Raw genomic sequence first — 19,380 nt, forward strand, 5'->3', positions numbered from 1 at the left:
TAATAAAAATGGAAATCATCAGTTTTTCCCATTTTTACCCCCAAAAAAGTGTAAAAAAAAAAAAAAAAAAAATTTATTAAAATAAACCGATTTGTTATTGCCGCGTGCGTAAAAGTCTGAACTATCAAAATATATTGTTAATTATCCCGTACGGTGAACAGCGTAAACGTAAAAAAAATTTAAATTCCAAAATTGATGCTTTTTTATAACCTTTTATTCAAAAATAAATTGATAAATGTATTAAGTTTTATACATGCAAATGTGGTATCAAAAAAAAGCACAGATCACGACGCACAAAATTTGCTCTTATACGGAAAAATTTAAAAAGTTATAGGTCAGCAAAATAGAGGGATTTTAAACGCACTAAGGCCCCTATCACACTGCCAATCTGCTCTGGCAAATTCAGCCGTCAAACTCCCTCTTCTTATTTATTTATTTTTTGCATTTTGCCGGCTGTAATTTTGCCTGAGCATACCAGCAGATAACGGGTCCTGATGAACCCCATTATATTCAATAGCAGCCGTTATTTTTGGAGAGAAAAGCCAGAGAAAAAGTTTGCAATTAATTTTTTTAAGCGGTACAATAAGACAGCGGTACAAAATTTTAAAACATTTGAAAAATTGCGGTTTTCTTATCAATTTCTCCATACAAATAGTATTTTTTTTGGTTGCGCCATACATTTTATGGTAAAATGAGTTATGTCATTACAAAGGACAACTGGTCGCGCAAAAAACAAGCCCTCATACTAGTCTGTGGATGAAAATCTAAGAGTAATGATTTTTAGAAGGCGAGGAGGAAAAAACGAAATTGTATAAATAAAAGTCTTTAAGGAGTTAAAGGGGTACTTCCGTGGAAAACTATTGTTTTATTTATTTTATTTTTTAAATCAACTGATGCCATAAAGTTATATAGATTGGTAAATTACTTATATAAAAAAAATCTTAATCCTTACAGTACTTATCAGAAGCTGTATACTACAGAGGAAGTTCTTTTCTTTTTGATTTTCTTTTTTGTCTGACCACAGTGCTCTCTGCTGACACCTCTGTACATGTAAGAGCAAATCCCCATAGCAAACCTATCCTGCTCTGGACAGTTCCTGACATGGACAGAGGTGTCAACTGAGAGCACTGTGGTCAGACAGAAAATAACTTTCTGTGGAGCATAGAGCAGCTGATAAGTACTGGAAGGATTAAGATTTTTTTTTTTATAGAAGTAATTTACAAGTCTTTAACTTTCTGGCACCAGTTGAGTAAAAAATAAATAAATAAAAAAGTTTTTCACTGGAGTACTCCTTTTAAAGCAGTGTTTCCCAACCAGGGTGCCTCCAGATGTTGCAAAACTACAACTCCCAGCATGCCCAGACAACTGTTGGCTGTCCGGGCATGCTGGGAGTTGTAGTTTGGCAACAGCTGGAGGCACCCTGGTTGGGAAACACTGCTTTAAAAAGGAAAAAGCCAACTATCTTTAGGGTTCGTTCACGCTATAGCATTCAGCGAGGGAAATCTCCTTGGTGCATTCCTGTTTGGGTGCACACCCTTTCTGCTCCATTGGAAGTGGAGCAGAAATGGTGAGGAGTTGGCACTTATTTTAAGCAGAATTTGTGTCCTATTGGCTTTTACTACCGGATTCAAGGGGAACATTGATCATATTTGTTCTTCCACCGGAATTTGGATCCTCGTCGGAAATGTCCAGGAGGAAAGCAGATTAGTGGAAATCCCATTAAAGCGCATCTGCCACCTATACTGACCCCTGTAATGTGAATTCAGATAGAGGAGAAAACAGACCTGGTCGCACATCCACAACATGCACCTTGATCTAAGGCTTCTCAGCAACATTCATTAAACTAACAGGTCGTTAGTGTACTTAATGATCATGAAGTGCAAGCCCGCTAGCCACGTCATGGCCACCTGTAAGTAGCGGGTCCCTAACGTTGCTAGCATAAAATGGTGCCGCACTGAGCGGCGACCACCACCACCGCAACACCAGTGCCCACAGGGGGAACAACCCACTGGCAGAGAAGCCCCAATGCTGCCCGAACCAGTCCCTGGGCCGCGCTTCCCCACAGCGATGGACGCCGCACAGTGCAGCACCAGTGTGAACAGGTGTAAAAGCTCATTTATCATGTGCTCACAGTCAAAGACTTGGAGGCTGCCAGAAAGAATGGGGCCCTATGCAGCTTCCTGCCAATTTATATAGGCCCGTGTGCACACTCCTTATTGTGCTATGTCCTAATACACCTTTTTATTTTATATTGTGGTGGCGAAAAGGAGCAAAAAAGGGGCTTTGTAAGTCTGTTACCATTGTCCTAGAGGTGGGGCCAGCGCGTCTGAAGCTGCGCCAATCCGAAATGCCTCTCTGTCAGACGTCGCTGGGCTTTCATTGATGCTGAGGGCTACCATGCCAGCATCCGCCCTGTGTGAGCAGTCTGCATGTGCGGCAGTACTGTGGTTTCTGGCACATGCGCAGTGAAGCTTTGATTCCTGTTGCTTGGGTTGGGAGGCTGTTCAGTCTCTAGAGGGAGCTCTCTAGTGACTGTGATGAGCAGGGCGGCCGACAAGGTTCAAACAGGAGAGACCACAGTACTGGCGCACTGCTGCTGGCCAAAAGCCCTGTGTGTTAGTCAAAGGCCGGGGATGTCTAGGAGACTTACAAAATCCTATTTCTCGGTCGCTCTTCATTGGGGGACCCCGATACTGATGGGTATATGCTCTTGCCACTAGGAGGCGCTGACACTAGGAAAAAAAATTGGCTCCCCCCTGGCAGGATATACCTGCCTACTGGAAGTGAGGTAATCCGTTTTAGTGTCAGTAGGAGGCAAGACACATGTCTGGGAGCTCCCCAGACCTGGTCTTTTATTTTATTATTTTCTAGCTCAGTATGTCTAGTTCTTTTTCCTTTGTTATTTTTCTAGGTTAGGCGACAGGAGCATGGCGCTACCTGATCTCCCACATGCGACAAAGGGGCACGGTGCATAAGAGTATGGGCCGTCAATGGCCAGCGCCTCGAGGTAGTACCTTGGGTCCAGTTCCCCCTTTTGCCCCTGCCCGCCTTGCTATGGCAGCCTGGTGTGATGCAGCGCGGCCTTAAGCTGGCTGAGGACTTAAAGGTGAGTATGAGAAGATGGAGCCATGGGTGAGTGTACTACAACCCTCCTTCCCCCTCTCCCTCGCTCATCTGGGGGTCGCCTTTCTCTGATGTGCCCAGCTCCTCAGCCGCCATTACACATGGCTGTGCTGGGCCGGACCCCTCATGGCATCCGGTGCCATTCATTCTGGAGGGGACAGTCTGGTGGACCTGCCCTCCCCCTCTTTTGGCCCCACTTGTCAACATGGATGCTGCCAGGCACACTGCCCTGGCCACGTTCCCTTCTCATTCTGCCGGAGACTCATTACTAATGCCCCCATTTCAGTCTCTGGGGCAGCGGGTCTCCGGTCCCATGCGGCCATCCGCTTTCCCAGTGGGTGTGCAATAAACCGCTTACTACTCTTAGTTATTTATTAGAAGGACTGGAGACCTACAGCTGCAGGCAGCGGGTCTCTGGTCCCACGCAGCTGACCGTGTCCTTGTGGCGAGCACACAGCCCGCTTACTACTATTATGTCGCAGTGGCCTGGCCACATTCTTTATTAGGCTGACCGGAGACCTACAGCTACAGGGAGCGGGTCTCCGGTCCCAAGCCGGCCGACCGCGTTCCTTAGTGCGGGCGCACAAGCCCGCTTACTGCTCTTAGCTTCGGCCAGGCTCAATGTTCCCTTATCTGCTGTGGAGACCCTCTGCAGTTCCCCCCCTTGTTAGTTTTCTTGGGACAGCGGGTCTCTGGTCCCATGCAGCCGGGCGCTTCCCTGGCGGGGGAGGAACCGGCTGCATCGTTCTACCTTCCCATCCCTGTACCTATGAACAAAAGCCGATCGTGCGGCCAGCGCCTATTTCATGCGGCCGGGTGACTGAGGGGGCGTCCGCGTCCTGCTATAAGTTCCGACGTGGCGGGTTATTGCCAAGGATTCTCGATCCCTTAGAAACTATCGGGGATATATTCACTAACTGTTCTCCCCTACCACTGAGTGCCATACCATGCCCGTCGTGCTCACGGACGACTTCTACTCCCTCCCTACCGAGACAAGATACTGGTCGGGTGCCCTTGATGAGATTTTGCATCCTGGCGGACGCTGAGGTCGCTCTGTCAGGTTTGCCGATCATCCAAGGTGTATGCGGTGGGCCCCTGAAACAGGGTTTTTTGGGCTGAAGCTGTCTAGGTCATCGATTTTGGGCACCAGGCCTCTCTGGAGCCGGTCTCCATCTTTCTTTTTTCCAGTGGTTTTCTGGTCTCCACCTCCTGTGTTCGTCTTCTGCTCGGTGTACGCTGCTCTCCCCTGGCGTTTTTTCTGCTATGTTCTCTTGAATCTGGATGGGGCTCTCTTGTGCCCTTTTCCATTTTTGTAACTCAGCCGAGCTAGCCCTCTGTCTGGTTCTCTCTTCCTTGGAGTTGATTTCCTACCTCCTCCCCGGGATGGTTCTGGCCCATCTGGATTCCTAGCCCCCCCTTTTCTTGTGTCTCTATATAGACCGTAGGTTTAGAGTCTCTACATAGGACGTTCTCTTCCTTTTGGCGTCTTAGTCCATTCCCATAGATGGGGGTTCTTCCGGGAGCTCAGTTTGTGGGCCTCGGTTGTCTCTGTCCGGGATCTCGTCCGCAGACCTTACGGTCGAGTGGGTTCGGTCTCTGGACTGTTTCCATTTCTCTGGTGATTGTTTTCCCCACCCTAGGGGACTACTTTGGTACGTCCCATCAGTATCGGTGTCCCCCAATGAAGAGCGACCGAGAAAAGGAGATTTTTTTTTTTTTACTTCCCGTAAAATCTTTTTCGTAGCCTTTATTGGGGGACACAGCACCCATCCATTTCTTCATTTTATGTCCTGAAGGCTACGAGAGAGAGATTTTATGGGGAGTACAAAAACAATCTTTTTGCTTTATTTCGGCCACCACAATATAAAATAAAGGTATGTTAGGAGATAGTACAGTGAGGAGTATGTGCGTAAGGGGCTACATTTCAGAGGTCAGTTTTGGTGACGGATACACTTTAAATTCAGTGGGAGCGGGATGCAAGTCAGACATTCCTTGTGGATTTGACTGTCGAATATTTATTTTTGTATTTTAAAGCTGCAGTATATGACCACGTTCACACCTGGCAGAAAATCTTTGCACAGATATGGATACAAATCCGCGACAAAAGACTTCCATTATGCCCTAAAAATCTTCTCACTTCGAGTTTTTTTCAAATGGGCAGAACTTGTGGGAGTTGTCCGCACGGACATTCCCGTGCAGCAGAGTTCCATTGATTGGATTCTGCTGCACTTGTGAAATGGATCGCAACCGGACGTTGGTTTCTTTCATCTGTAGGTGTTCCTAGCCCTCCACGTGGGTCTCAACATTTTGGGTGGAGTCTCTCTGGAAGCGCCATCTTAAGACATTTCTTTCATACTCTATGGGAGGGGGGGGGAGTTAGTGAGTGAAGAAGCAGTGGGCAGAGGGAGGTGAGTGGCCTTTTTAGCAAGCATGTTCTGAAATAGCCATTTTACCTCATCCACCACAGTTGTGTACACAGCGAAATTTCTTCTGGCGCCTGCAGAAAGAACAGGGAAGTCTATTCTTTCTGCGGCGTCCACAAGAAAATATATTGCTGTCTATGAGACCGGCTCATTTCCAACCAGCCTAGCGCCTGCTGGATCGGGCAAATGTGCGGAATGTCCACGGGTTTTTTCCGTGCAGACATTCCGCACATTTTATGCCACGTGAACATGGCCTAATGAGGATTTTCTATGCAGAATTCCACAGCAAGTGTGAACATGGCCTAAAGTAGAATTTCACAAGACCTGACGCAAAAGGTTAGGACCAAGGACATTCCTCTGGTTAACCTCTTCATGCCCAATGTAAATTGACAGCATAATGGCATGTGCCCCTTAATTTGGTGAGGCCTTTTAAAAGGGGTTTCCCATTTTAAGGCATAGCCATTGAGTACGTCAAATGTCCTCTAAGTGATGATCCTTCACTTGGACATCAGTCTATGGGTGGGTTCACACCACGTTTTTGCAATACAGATCCCGTATACGTTTTCAATGTGAAAACCATATGGAACCGTATATTGAAAACTGTATGCCAAACGATGCGTCCGGTTGCAGTTTTGCATCTTGAACGGTTTTGTCCGTTTTTTTTTTTTTCCCGTACCCAAAACCGTAGCCTACTGCGGTTTTTGATCCGGGTGAAAATCTGTATTAAACCGTACACTTTTTTTTTTTTTTTTTATTTTTATTTTTTTATTTTTTTTTTACATGGGAGGCAATGGGAACTGTACAGAACCGTATGTGCCTACGGTTCTATCCGGTTTGCACCATACGTTTTTTGACTGCACAGTTTTGTTTTCTTGGAATTTCAATCAAACAAGTGAAGCTTTATTCATAATGGAGTGAAGAGTTAAAAACGTGTATGTTTGTTTTTTTTCTTCAAAAACTGATGCAACCAGACATCATTTTTCAAACCGTATACGGGTTAAAATTTGTACACACGTTTTTGATACAGTTTTAGTACGGTTTTGAGGAATCCGTTTTTTAATAAAAACCTGATACGGGAACTGTACTGCAAAAACGTGAATGCACCCTATCAATACCCCTTAGATCATTCTGCTTTCAGGAGGAAGGTTGTTGTCCCATTCAAGTCTATGAAAACATCTCATTTTATTTCCTTATTCGATTTGCATTCTGTCATTTTCTTTTTTCCTGCACATAGTAAGATTTTTACCTTCATCGATATAACATTTCTTTGTGGTAATAACTTTGTCCTTATTTGTTTTTAGGTGTCCCAGGATCATGATACAATGGCGCAGGTCCTCTTCAGCCGAAACCTCAGGCTAAATGTAGCTCTTACTTTCTGGAGGAAGCGCAGCGTGAATGAACTTGTAGCCTATCTAGTCAGGTATATCCACAGCTCAAGCTAATGGATGGGGGTCTCAAGCAGGCTTCCCCTCTATAGTGATCATACACAGAGCAGAGTTTCCCAACCAGTGTGCCTCCAGCTGTTGTAAAACTACAACTCTCACCATGCCCGGACAGCCTTTGGCTGTCCGGGCATGGTGGGAGTTGTAGTTTTACAACAGCTGGAGGCACACTGGTTGGGAAACATTATTTTAAGGGGTACGTTTACACAGAAAATTAGAAATTAATTCCAGACTCCGCCTAAAGTAAGTTCATGTTAATATTTTTGGCAGAATCCGCTCGGAAATGTATCGCTGTCTATGGAGACGGATTCGTGTCCACCCAGAATTTCTCATGGCGGATAGTCCGTAGTGTGAACCCGGCCTAATAGGGCAGAGGGGCAGTTGTTGTCATCAGATATTCCCTATTAGTCATTGGGTTATCCGGGGATAGAATAATAGAGCAAATTTCTTCCAAAAAATAGCACCACCTCTGTGCTCAGGTGTTGTGTTCCATTGCAGTCCAGTTACATTGAAGTGAATGGAACAAAGTTGTGATACTGCATATAACCTGGGGACAAGTGTGGTGCTGTTTTTGGAAGAATTCTGCCGTGTTATACTATTTCTGGATGACTCCTGCCGCTGGGGACCCCCGCATTCTACCATGCAGCACCCACCTGTAACTGCTTCCGGAATCGCTGGAGGCCCTCTGGCTAATACCATACCGACCACGAGAACGGAAGATCGTGACATCACGACTACACCCCCTTGTGACGTCACACCCACCCCCTCAATGCAAGTCCGTGGTAGAATGCAGGGGTCCCCAGCGACGGGACCCCCGCCATCAGACATCTTATCCCCAATCCTTTTGGATAGGGGATAAGATGTCTAGGGGTGGAGTACCCCTTTAATGGCAAGAATAGAGCAGCAAACAGCTCTGTTCCTGCTATTAGAATAGGTCCAAGCAGACCTCATTGAAAGTTATTGGGGCCGCTTTGGCACAGCTGAGTTCTTCGATCACATGGATCTGGCACAATCTTTTGGCCTTTGTTAAACATGGACGCCACAACACTGATGTATCGGAGCACTGAACACTGAATGGTGTATGGTAACATCAGCCCAGTGCAGAGTTTTCATGCACCACCTAATTACACTTATAAGTTTATACACCCTACGCTACACAGAGATTGTCGAGAGATTTCTGGCTGTAAAATGTCTCTCTGATTGTAGGTGAAACACCCTACTGTATATGGCGGGATTACAGTAAGCGAACATTACTTACCTGAAAATGTAATATTCTTATTCTTTCTTACCAGGATGCAAGATCTAGGAGTGATCGCAGATTGTCTTCCAGTTCTAACGAACAGGTAACATCTACTTTTATTACTTTTACCATATTCTTTTCCTGGCTAGATTGTGTGCTACAGATCAGTAACCGAATACTAAATTGGCGCTGTAACTTTAACCTGTTAAGGACGGCGGGCGTATCCATACACCCCCGTTTTAAAGTCCTTAAGGACTGAGGGCGTATGGATACGCCCGTGGGAATTCCGGTCCCCGCCACTAGCCGGTTGGGGACCATATCGGGATGCCTGCTGAAATCATTCCACAGGCATCCCGAAACATCGCCGAGGGGGGTCCTGAGACACCCCCCATGTTGGCGATCGGAGAAAATCGCATGTCAATTCAGACATGCGATTTTCTCCAATTCCGGGCTGATCAGGTCTCTGGTGACCCGATCACCCGGAAAATAGGAATGATCGGAGTTGTCAGTGACAGCCCCGATCATCCTAAGGGATAGGAGTGAGGTCGCAGTGCTGTGATCTCCTCCTATCCCCTGCCATTAGTCAGAACTGAGTTCTGACCAATGGCAGTGCAGGACAGGGGGTTGCCATGGAAACCCCCCGTTCTGCCCACCCCTGGATGTCGGGCAGAACAGGGGGGAGAAGATGGAGGCCTTTACCTGAGGACCAGATGCGTGGGGCGCAGCGATCATCGGAGACATAAGCAGAGATCACGTCACAGGTAGGGAATCGACGGTGGAGTGGAGGGAATGAAAGTGATCTTTTCTGTGGCAACCATTAGGAAGGCCGGACTGCAACTCCCAGCATGCCCAGACAGCCAAAGGCTGTCTGGGCATGCTGGGAGTTGTAGTTTTGCAACATCTGGAGGGTCACAGTTTGACCACTTGTTACAGTGGTGCCCAAACGGTAGCCCTCCAGATGTTGCCAAACTACAACTCTCAGCATGCCTAGACCGCCCAGGCATGCTGGGAGTTGTAGTTCTGTAACATCTGTCCCTTCAGATTTTGCAATTTTCATGACATTTTTGAAAATTGCTGCTCTACTTTGAAGCCCTCTAATTTTTTCAAAAAGTAAAAATTAGATTTTTTAACACTTACCGTAAAATCTCTTTCTCGAAGGATCCATTGGGGGACACAGACAGTGGGTGTATCTTGCTGTCTCTAGGAGGTGTGACACTATGCTGATATAAAAAAAAAAAAGTCAGCTCCTCCCAGCAGGATACACCCACCTTCAGGCTCTGAGCTAGTCAGTTTAAGTTCCAGAGCAATAGGAGGAGACCATTAGGTCAAGGAAAAACCCAAAACTGTCTGAGAACCAGAAGAAAAGGGAGAGACAACCCCAGTTCCAACCCCTCCTCCAAAAAGGAGAGAAGACGGGGAACAGAGAAGGTCACCGGGGAGAAGTCCTGTGCTTCACACCAACGAAAATAAGACCTCCAAGTACGGTGGTAAATCCGTGCGGAGGAGGGCTTACGAGCCTTGAGCATGGTGCGAATGACTTGGGAAGAGAACCCGCGGGCCCTCAAAACCGCGGTCTCAACCGTCAAATGCATCGACTGTAAATTGGGGTGGCAAAGAGGACCCTGAGAGAGCAGGTCCGGACGGAGCGGAAGGCGCAGTGGAGTGTCGTCCAGGAGCCTGACTACGTCGGCGTACCACGACCTTCGGGGCCAATCTGGAGCTACCAGAATGGCGGGGACGTCCTCTACCTTGAGCTTCCTCAGCACCCTGGGAAGGAGCGGAAGAGGAAGGAACAGATAGGGCAGGGCAAACCCCACCCAAGGAATCACTAGGGCGTCCACGGCCAGAGCCTGAGGGTCCCGGGACTTGGACACAAAAGGAAGGATCTTCCGATTGTGCCGGGACGCGAAGAGGTCCACGTCCGGAATGCCCCAGAGGTTGCAGAGTTGCGCAAAGACCTCTGGATGTAGAGACCACTCGCCGCGGTCGGGTGAGGACCGACTGAGGAAGTCCGCTTCCCAGTTGAGCACCCCCGGGATGTGAATCGCCGAAATGGCCGGAACCTTGCTCTCCGCCCAGGAGAGAATCTTGGTCACCTCGGCCGTGGCTGCCTAGCTGCGAGTGCCGCCCTAACGATTTATGTACCCTACGGCTGTGGCATTGTCAGACTGAATGTGGACCGGACGGGACTGAAGATGGGACTCCCAATGAAGAAGACAAAGAAGAATATGGTTCAGCACTTCTCAAGATATCTCTATTTTTAGTTTTCTGTTATTCCCTGGCTTGGGACTCAGTGGGAGGTGTTATCATCTGGGACTCGGCCACACGTCATTCTAGCTGGGCAGAGAATATCATGAATATTCATGAACTTATCCTCCTGGTCTAATTCTTCTTTCTCGGTCTGTTTGTGAATAAATACACCCTCCGTCCCTCCCTTCCTCCCACCCCCGGCTTTTCACTCATGCAGCCCGTCTTCTTACTTGTATAGGGCCACAGCTTGAGTGAAGCCAGGGGGAGAACGCCGCTTCCGGGTGTACGGAACGCGGCGCATGCGCGGCCCTCCACACCAGACCGAGAAAGAAGAATTAGACCAGGAGGATAAGTTGATGAATATTCATGAGCCGGGCGGCAGCTCTGCCCAGCTAGAATGACGTGTAGCCGAGTCCCAGATGATAACACCTCCCACTGAGTCCCAAGCCAGGGAATAACAGAAAACTAAAAATATAGATATCTTAAGAAGCGCTGAACCATTTTTAACCAGGTAAGGAGCGTTTTAATCAGGATCACCCGCACTACAAGCCTGTGTAACAGGTTTAGTGCGGGTGATTCTGATGACAGATTTCCTTTAAAAAAATAAATAAAAATTTGACATAGAGATATCAAAAGTTTTTAACACTCAGACTATAAGACTGTCAGTCGCGTGCACAGATAGCAGGGAGTGAAGCGCTTAGCCACACATTTTGCTCTGCCCATTTTAGCGATGGGTCACAGACTGGACACTAAGACCACAAACGATAAAAGCTCTTGACATGTTTCCACGACATGAGTTACCTCTGACGCCCATAAGTTAAAATCCTCCTTTATTCACTGCTCCCCGCTGCCGGCTAAGTAGCCACAGGGGTGGAGCTGCTGCCCCTGCGGTCATGCTGCCCCCACCCTCTTCAGTTACTCCCGCTTGATTGACATACAGACAGCCGGGAACTTAATGCAGAGGATTGTTCAATAGTGCTGAAACAGAGGTAACTATGGGCACCACATACAAATACTGTACCCACTGCTGCAATGTGCTGAGGAGGGTTTGTACTGCTTAAAGGGGTACTCTAGCGTTCTGAACATTTTGTTCAGAATGCTTGGAGCCGGAGCCCATGATCGTGATGCCATGGCCATGCCCCCTCTTGACGTCACGCCACGCCACACCCCTCCATTCATGTCTATGGGAGGGGGCGTGTCTATCAACATGCCACCTCCCATAGACATGAATGGAGGGGGCATGGCTGTTACATCACGACCACTGCTGCAGGAGATCACGGCGGCCCCCAGCAGCAGGACCCCCACGATCAGACACCTTATCCCCTTTTCCTTAGATAGAGGATAAGATGTCTTTCAGCGGAGTACCCCTTTAAGAGATCTGATGACCGGTTCCCCCTCTAAGCTTTACCGTCCAATGTTATATTTTAAATGGGCACTGTCATATACAAAAACTTTTGATATGTTGTAAAGCATGTATAACCAATAGGTTTTGCAATTGCTTTCTTTAGAAAATTTTCAGTGTTTCATAATGAAAAAGCCAGTCAAACAACTGCCCCCCCCCTCCCCTGCCTGTCTGGACACATACTAGTCCTGCTGTGTCCATGCGTCATCACCTATGTCATGGACACACTTGCTTGATTGACAGCTGTGAGCGCAGGGCTCATCTGGAGGAAAAATCCTCCCACTGTCAGCTTGTGTCCCGCTACTGTCAGTGAGGACAAGCTGGGAGTTGTAGTGCTAATGCTAGGGGAGATGTGAGCAGACAGCATACTGAGGGAAAAAAACTTGTTGGATCTGACGGGTACGCTTTTAATACTGTAAGTTTTAGTGACACTTTTTAATGTTTTGTTTTTCAGCCTTCAAGAAGACAAGGCCACGGTCTCGGTCGGCTGCTGTGTTGATCTGTTACCACTGGTTAAATCCCTACTGAATAGTAAATTTGAAGAGTGAGTTTCCTTGTTTCATTTGTTGCTTCTTACCATGTTACAAAGAATCATTGTTCACTGTCCCAGCTTTGTCAGTGCAGATGGTATTGTGTGTCATTCACTTAATAAGATGCAAAACCAAATTCCAGCTATTTTTTAGCCCCATAAATTTAGAATGGTTTGGGGAAAACTGTGGAACTGCCAATGTAAATCAGATGAAACCTCTCGAAGACCACCTTTGCCCCACTTCTTAAAACTGTGCATGAGGAGACCGAGCCCCACTTGTTGCCCCACTTCTTAAAACTGTGCATGAGGAGACCGAGCTTCCCGCTCCAGCCCTATTGCACCCATGTCCAGCAGGAGACCCAGTGCTGTAGAATCTTATTATGCTGGTTCTCTCGCTGGAAACAGTGGGGACCCTGTCTCCGAATGCTGAGTTTTTAAAGGGGTACTCCACCCTTTCGACCTCTTATCCCATATCCAAAGGATATGGGATAAGATGTCTGGTCATGGGGGTAGGCCGCCCGGACCCCTGCGATCTCTGTGCAGTCACCCGGCATTCTGAACACTATGGGAGGCTGTGGTCGTGATGTCATGCAATGCCTTCTCCATTTATGTCTATGAGAGGGGGCGTAACTGCTAGGGGCGGAGTACCACTTTAAGGGAAACTGACAGGCTGGTTACCCGCACTAAACCCAATATACAGGGTTATTGTGCGAGTGGACAGCATTAAAATGAGGAACCACTTACTTGTATTAAAGAAGTATTGCCAGAGTTATAGGTCTTCAGTCTTCTAGCTTTGCGTAAAGGAGGTGTGGCGCCGGCTCTCCGTGCTCCCCTGCCTCCTCAATATTCCCCGCTCTGGCCCACCCCTGTAATAAATTTGCAAAAATATTTACTCTCACGTAGCTAGTACATAAGAGCCTGCTGGTGCCTGCACTCTGCTTTGCTGCACACTTCTCAGAGCAGAGCGCAGTCTCACGTCCTAGTGACGTGAGAGTGAATTCTTTTGCATATTTGTTACGGGGGCGGGCTTGAGTGGGGGAGGCAGAGGAGGGTGGCAAGCAGGCACTTTGCTTCCATTCCACACAGCTGTGCAATACAACTAAAAGACCTATAATGCTGGCAATACTTAATACAAGTAAGTGATGGCTCATTTTAAAGTGGTACTCCAGTGAAAAACTATTTTATTTTTTAAATCAATTGGTGCCAGAAAGTTATACAGTTATACAGTACTTATCAGCTGCTGTATGCTTCACAGGAAGTTCTTTTATTTTTTTTATTTCTTTCCAGTCTGACCACAGTGCTCTCTGCTGACACCTCTGTCCGTGTCAGGAACTGTCCAGAGCAGGAGCAAATCCCCATAGCAAACCTATGCTACTCTGGACAGTTCCTGACAGACAGAAGAAGAGCAATGTGGTCAGACTGGAAAGAAATTTAAAAATAAAGAACTTCCTGTGGATCATAACAGCAGCCGATAAGTACTGGAAGGGTTAAGATTTTTTTTATAGAAGTAATTTAAAAATCTAAATACAAAAGAGAATTTCTGGATGGCACCACTGATTAAGAAAGCCTAATGAGGGTAGTAAGACAACCATCACTGTATAGATATCCAAAGTATACTGTCCGGTGGTGCGAGGAAGTAAATAGAAAATACAGTGTCAAACGTGGGGAAGAGTACGGCAATGCCGCTGAGCTTCCTGCACTCACCGCTACAGCTTCCAAAGGTATGCTCTTAGACTACCTCCTCCAGCGGGGACTTCAGATGACAGGGGCGCTCAGAACTGCCTCAAGTCCCCGCTGGAGGAGGTCGTCTAGGAGCATACCTTTGGAAGCTGTAGCGGTGAGTGCAGGAAGCTCGGCGGCATTGCCGTACTCTTCCCCACGTAATTTACAAATCTGTTTAACTTTCTGGCACCATTTGATTTAAAAAAAAAATATTTTCCAGTGGAGTACTCCTTTAAGGCTTTTAGAAGGAGAGAAAAAAATTAAAATGCAGTCATTAGGTGTGAAAGAGGTATTCTGGGGTATTACAAACACAATGTATTGTTGGGGCCTTAGAAAAAAAATACTTTCCTACCCCTGCAGCCTCCATTCGTCTCCTTACAATCCCCTGATGCCTCCGTCTTCCTGTTTCCAAGAAGAGCGCTTGAAGCAGGACCTGCCCACTCATCCAGTCATCGGACAAAACACTGCTGTGGCCAGTGATTGGCTGAACTGGTAGGCCCTGCACTGAGCTTGCAGAAAAAGGGATAAGCATCTTGGGACAGGAAGTGGCTGAAGTGTGCTGTAGGGGACTCGGGGGTAGGTAAGTATAGTGATTTTTATTTATTTTTATTTTTCCTAGAAGTCCCCAGCAATATTTTAAACTTTTGTAAAACCCTGGAATAAGTCTTCTTTTACGTAACAGGATTCAATGTCTTACATCGCTGTGTTTGAGTGGTCATGGTAAGAGGTAACCTACATCATACAAATTCCTTCTAAAATTAATGGAGTTTCTTCTACAATTTCCAGATATGTTATTGTTGGTCTTAACTGGCTCCAGGCGATTGTGAAGAAATGGTGGACGCAGTTATCTACAAGCTCGGAAGAGCCATCAGATGAGTAAGTGCCAAGACTCCTCTTTAGCCCCGGTCCTGCTGTATGTGGAGGGTGAAAGGTCAGCAGTCGTCTTGTATTACACTTGGGGTGAAATGTAGTAAAGACCTGTGAATTATCCATAGGTAGAAGAGCGGTAATGCCTGATATACGATCTGTGCGGCTTTGTACAGGGAGATTAATGGATAACCTGAGGGGAGAACACAGCCCTAGTTGTGATCTCTATAGGGCAGGGTTTCCCAACCAGGATGCCTCCTGCTGTTGCAAAACTACAACTCCCAGCATGCCCGGACAGCCTTTGGCTGTCCGGGCATGATGGTAGTTGTAGTTTTGCAACAGCTGGGGTCACCCTGGTTGGGTAACACTGCTATAGGGAGATGAAGAGAGGGATTTTTTAAATATATAATATGAATGTGTTAGTTGTCCATATGTGATGTGTGGTTCTTGGTGATGTTCGCCCCCTTGCTAACTCACTACTTTGCTTTCAGAAATGTCCTGATATTAAAGCGTCAACTTAGTGGAATGTGGCAACAAGAAAGTCACCTTGCATCGGTACCAGGTTATACTGGCAACATAGCCAAGGTAGGTAGCTCCCGTTACAATTGTCAACAGTGGAGAGTTGGCACCATTTTGTTGTCTATATCATTGGTGGAGGAAGATGGTGTTATTTGGGTTTTAAAGGAAAACGGTCAGTTTTCTTCCCCCGCACCAACCAGGGGTACCGACTGGTAGTGCGGGGGACGCTGATCAGTTTGATCCTTACCTTGTCCGGATCCGCCGCGCCGTTCGGCCCTAATCTTCTATTTTCGGTATATGCAAATGAGGTGCTAACTGGCATTCTGACATCAGTGCCGCTGTCCGCAGTGCCGTCCAGCTCATCAATATTCCTCCCCTCTCTCTTCATTACAGTTCGGTGAGAAGAGGAAGAGGCGGAGTAATATTGATGAGCTGGGCGGCGCTGCGGACAGCGGCACTGACGTCAGCGTGCCAGTTAGCACCTCATTTGCATATACTGAAAATAGAAGATTACGGCCGAACGGCGTGGTGGATCCGGGCACGGTAAGGATCAAAATGATCATTGTCCCCCGCACTACTAGCCAGTACCGCTGGTTAGTGCGGGGGAAGAAAGCTGACAGTTTTCCTTTAAGAGAATGAATTAGATCCAACATGTAGTTTTGGAGATTTCTGTATTACTGTTCTGCACATCCTATCATACAAGTGACCACTAGATGGAGATGTAAAATGATCTTATAATAAATACATGTATGTAAGGAGACCACAGTGGTAACTTACCAGTAATATTGTAGCAGTGTCATTTGTTTTATTCCAGCTCAGTCGTATCCATAGATTTTGACCCCCTTCCATTATTGCAGCTCGGTGATGTGATTCCCATTCACACCAGCAGACGAGTACACACTTTTCTATGTAAGCAGGGGTCTCTCCTAGTGGCTGGCTTCCTGTGTATGGATCTGTCAAATTCCTCCGGGCAGTTCTCAAACCGCTCACCTCTGTTATGGACTCTTAATTTATCAGGGACCAGGATAGCTAGATATACAGGTTAACCTCGGAAAATTAGAATATTGTACAAAGTGCATTTATTTCAGTAATGCTACTTAAAAGGTGAAACTAATATATGAAACTCATTGCATGCAAAGCAAGATAGTTCAAGCCGTGATTTGTCATAATTTTGATGATTATGGCTTACAGCTGATGAAAACCCCAAAGGCCCCCCAAATTACTATGATTTGTGGAGCCATGTCATCTGCTGGTGTTGATACAGTCTGGGATAATGTGAACCAAAAGCCTGGGACACATAAAAGGAGGACTGGGTTCCGGGAGCTTCCCCTCCTGGTAGAGTACTGAATCTTAGGCAGGCAGATCCATAGAATAAAAAAGGAAGTTTATTCGCAACAATAGTTTCGAGTCTTGTGCCAGTCTCTTCTTCAGGCATATGACAAGGGGTTCAAACACATACATTTAAAATACCCGGGACCCATAATGGTTCCGGGTGAAAGGTCACAATGACATTACTCTTAAATTGCAAAATATAACATACAACATAAAAGGTGATAAAAACATTAGAAAATATACATATATAAAAGTTAAAATTAGACTGAGTTTGGTATAAAACTTATGTTTGCCCATTTGGCAGCGCTGGAGGCTCCCGATCAGCGGAGTTTAATCACGCTCTCAGAAATAGGCTGATGTGTGATGCTCGCCATAGTGATACTGAGTGGTGGGGGTGGATACAATGTAGCGCATAGTAAACAAAGAGGAGCAAGATGACGTAACCTTTGTGAATGAAGGAAATCAAAACGAGGCTCATCGGGGACCTGCGAGGGAAAGCAGGGCTTACTGTCAGTCCGCCGTTCCGTATTAGGAACGTGCTCCTGATGCACGGGAACACTGGAAGTATACCGATCTCAGTAAAGGGCATTCCCCTGAAGACAATAGGAGTGTATAAGGAAAAGACATTACCCTGATGGTAGTAAAGGTGTTTATCCAAGGTGCTGTTGTGGAAGTAGGAGCATCTGATTCTGTATGGGCTCCGCTGTATAGGGTCATGACTAAAAAGTCTCAATAAGTAAATGGGACTTGAACAGACAGTGTCATGCAATAAGAGAAGAGGTATGTAAATGAGGATATGAAAAATTTAATATAAAAGTGTAAATGTGTATCTGAAACCATATCTGAATATATATGAGGGAAGGTATATGTAAAGTCATGACTGATATGTAGGGTGGTACAGTATGGGGCCGTGACCAATTATAATATACCATTGGGAAATAGAGGGGCTATAAAATATGGGACTATAGAATATATGACTGATCTAACAATCTGCTGATGTTGGTCCACTGTGCTTCATTAAGTCCAGGGTCAGCGCATCCGCCTACCTGCTTCCTTTCCTTTTAGGTTGCATTAGTGAAATACAATGGACTTTTGCACAATATTCTAATTTTTCACCTGTAGATGTAATGGATAAATCCATACAATGATTAGCTGCAGAGTTATACAACTCCCCTGACTTCCTACCTGTCACTTCTGTGTGCACATTTCCTGGTGTGTCCTATGAGATGCAGCTTCACAACTTGTTCTCCTTTCTCCTGCTTATAAAACCTTACAAGGAAATTCTGCATCTTATAAGAGACTATAGTGTAAATTAGTGGACACACATTCTGTGTCACTGATGTATCACTTGCTGACTCAGAGCAGGTCCCTCACCCCAAAACTGTATGCTTCGTAAGGGGAAGAAGGACCCAAGATGGCAGCCAACCTAGAAATGGTTATAAATCAATTATCTATTATTAGCCTTTCCAGTGCTTTTATAAGAAGTAAAATGCTTTAAAGGGAATCTGTTTGCTGTAGTTCACGTTCCAAATTACTGACTCAGTTAGTGCTGGGAGACGCATGGCACCTTTCCTATACCTGTCTGGGCTTCTATGGCATAGAAAATATATTTTATTCTCTGGTGCCAAGGGTCAAAGGTGTTCCCAAAACCCTGAAATGCTGAGGGCTGGAACCTCTCCTGACCCCCTTCTCATCCGTGCCCCGGCTTATTTGACAGTCAGGACTCCACTTCCGTTGTAGTGCATGCAAACTGCTCATACCATCTTGTATGCTGTTTATAATGGAAACCCTGATGGTGGTATGAACAGTGCTGAAGTATACAAAGTCATCGCTGCATAAACTTCCCTAGTGGTACATTACGATATTTGAATTTATTACTGAAAATAATCTTTATAAAAAAATGCCAAAAAAAACAATGCCCTCGGTTTTAAAACACAAATGGCAGATTTCCTTTGCTAACCCTGTGACTTTGCTTTGTTCCAGGACTTGGATGGATACTTATCACAGCTCCGTTGATACGAGGCTTCACCAAATATCCTGCACGTGTTTTGGGACTTTGAGACAGCAGACTTGAGGACCTTTCAGAATCCTGGAACGCGGCCGAAGAAGAAACTAGTAAAACCACTAACTCATCGAAGAGGGCTTTGTCTCCAAAACACGCGTTCACTATACTGCCGCTGACTAGGTGGCGTCCGCCTGCTTCATATTGAAGTAGTCTTCTTTCCAAGTAGTGGTTTAACAGACTGAGGTAATGTTTACCGAGTACTCCTGCGTGACGAACTTTGTGAAAGTCACTTATCCCGAGGAGCAGGGAAAAAAAAACTTGAGTTTTTGTACCATTGCATCATCACTGGGATCAAGATATATGAGAAACTGGCATATTGGAGAACTGCACTGTGTCTACAAGAACGTGCAAAACGATGTGCCTAAAACTGACATTTTAACACGGGACACTGGATATTGCAGCCGTTTTTTTGTTTATTTTGTTATATTATTTGAAACCCTAATATTAAAGAAGTTTTTGCAATAGA

At 46.1% G+C, this 19,380-nt stretch overlaps 1 protein-coding gene across 1 annotated transcript in view; it reads left to right on the forward strand.

The window, feature by feature from the left end:
• Nucleotides 1-19,380, forward strand: part of KATNBL1 (katanin regulatory subunit B1 like 1) — a 33,124-nt gene extending 13,744 nt beyond the window's left edge. The window contains exons 5-10 of the mRNA XM_056545437.1: nt 6,848-6,966; nt 8,281-8,331; nt 12,335-12,424; nt 14,918-15,007; nt 15,490-15,583; nt 18,833-19,380. Of these exons, the coding sequence (XP_056401412.1) occupies nt 6,848-6,966; nt 8,281-8,331; nt 12,335-12,424; nt 14,918-15,007; nt 15,490-15,583; nt 18,833-18,865 (477 nt within the window). The 3' untranslated portion in view covers nt 18,866-19,380. The remainder of the gene's footprint in view (nt 1-6,847; nt 6,967-8,280; nt 8,332-12,334; nt 12,425-14,917; nt 15,008-15,489; nt 15,584-18,832) is intronic.

This window comes from Hyla sarda, chromosome 11 (genome assembly GCF_029499605.1).
Source record: "Hyla sarda isolate aHylSar1 chromosome 11, aHylSar1.hap1, whole genome shotgun sequence".
Taxonomy (NCBI): domain Eukaryota; kingdom Metazoa; phylum Chordata; class Amphibia; order Anura; family Hylidae; genus Hyla; species Hyla sarda.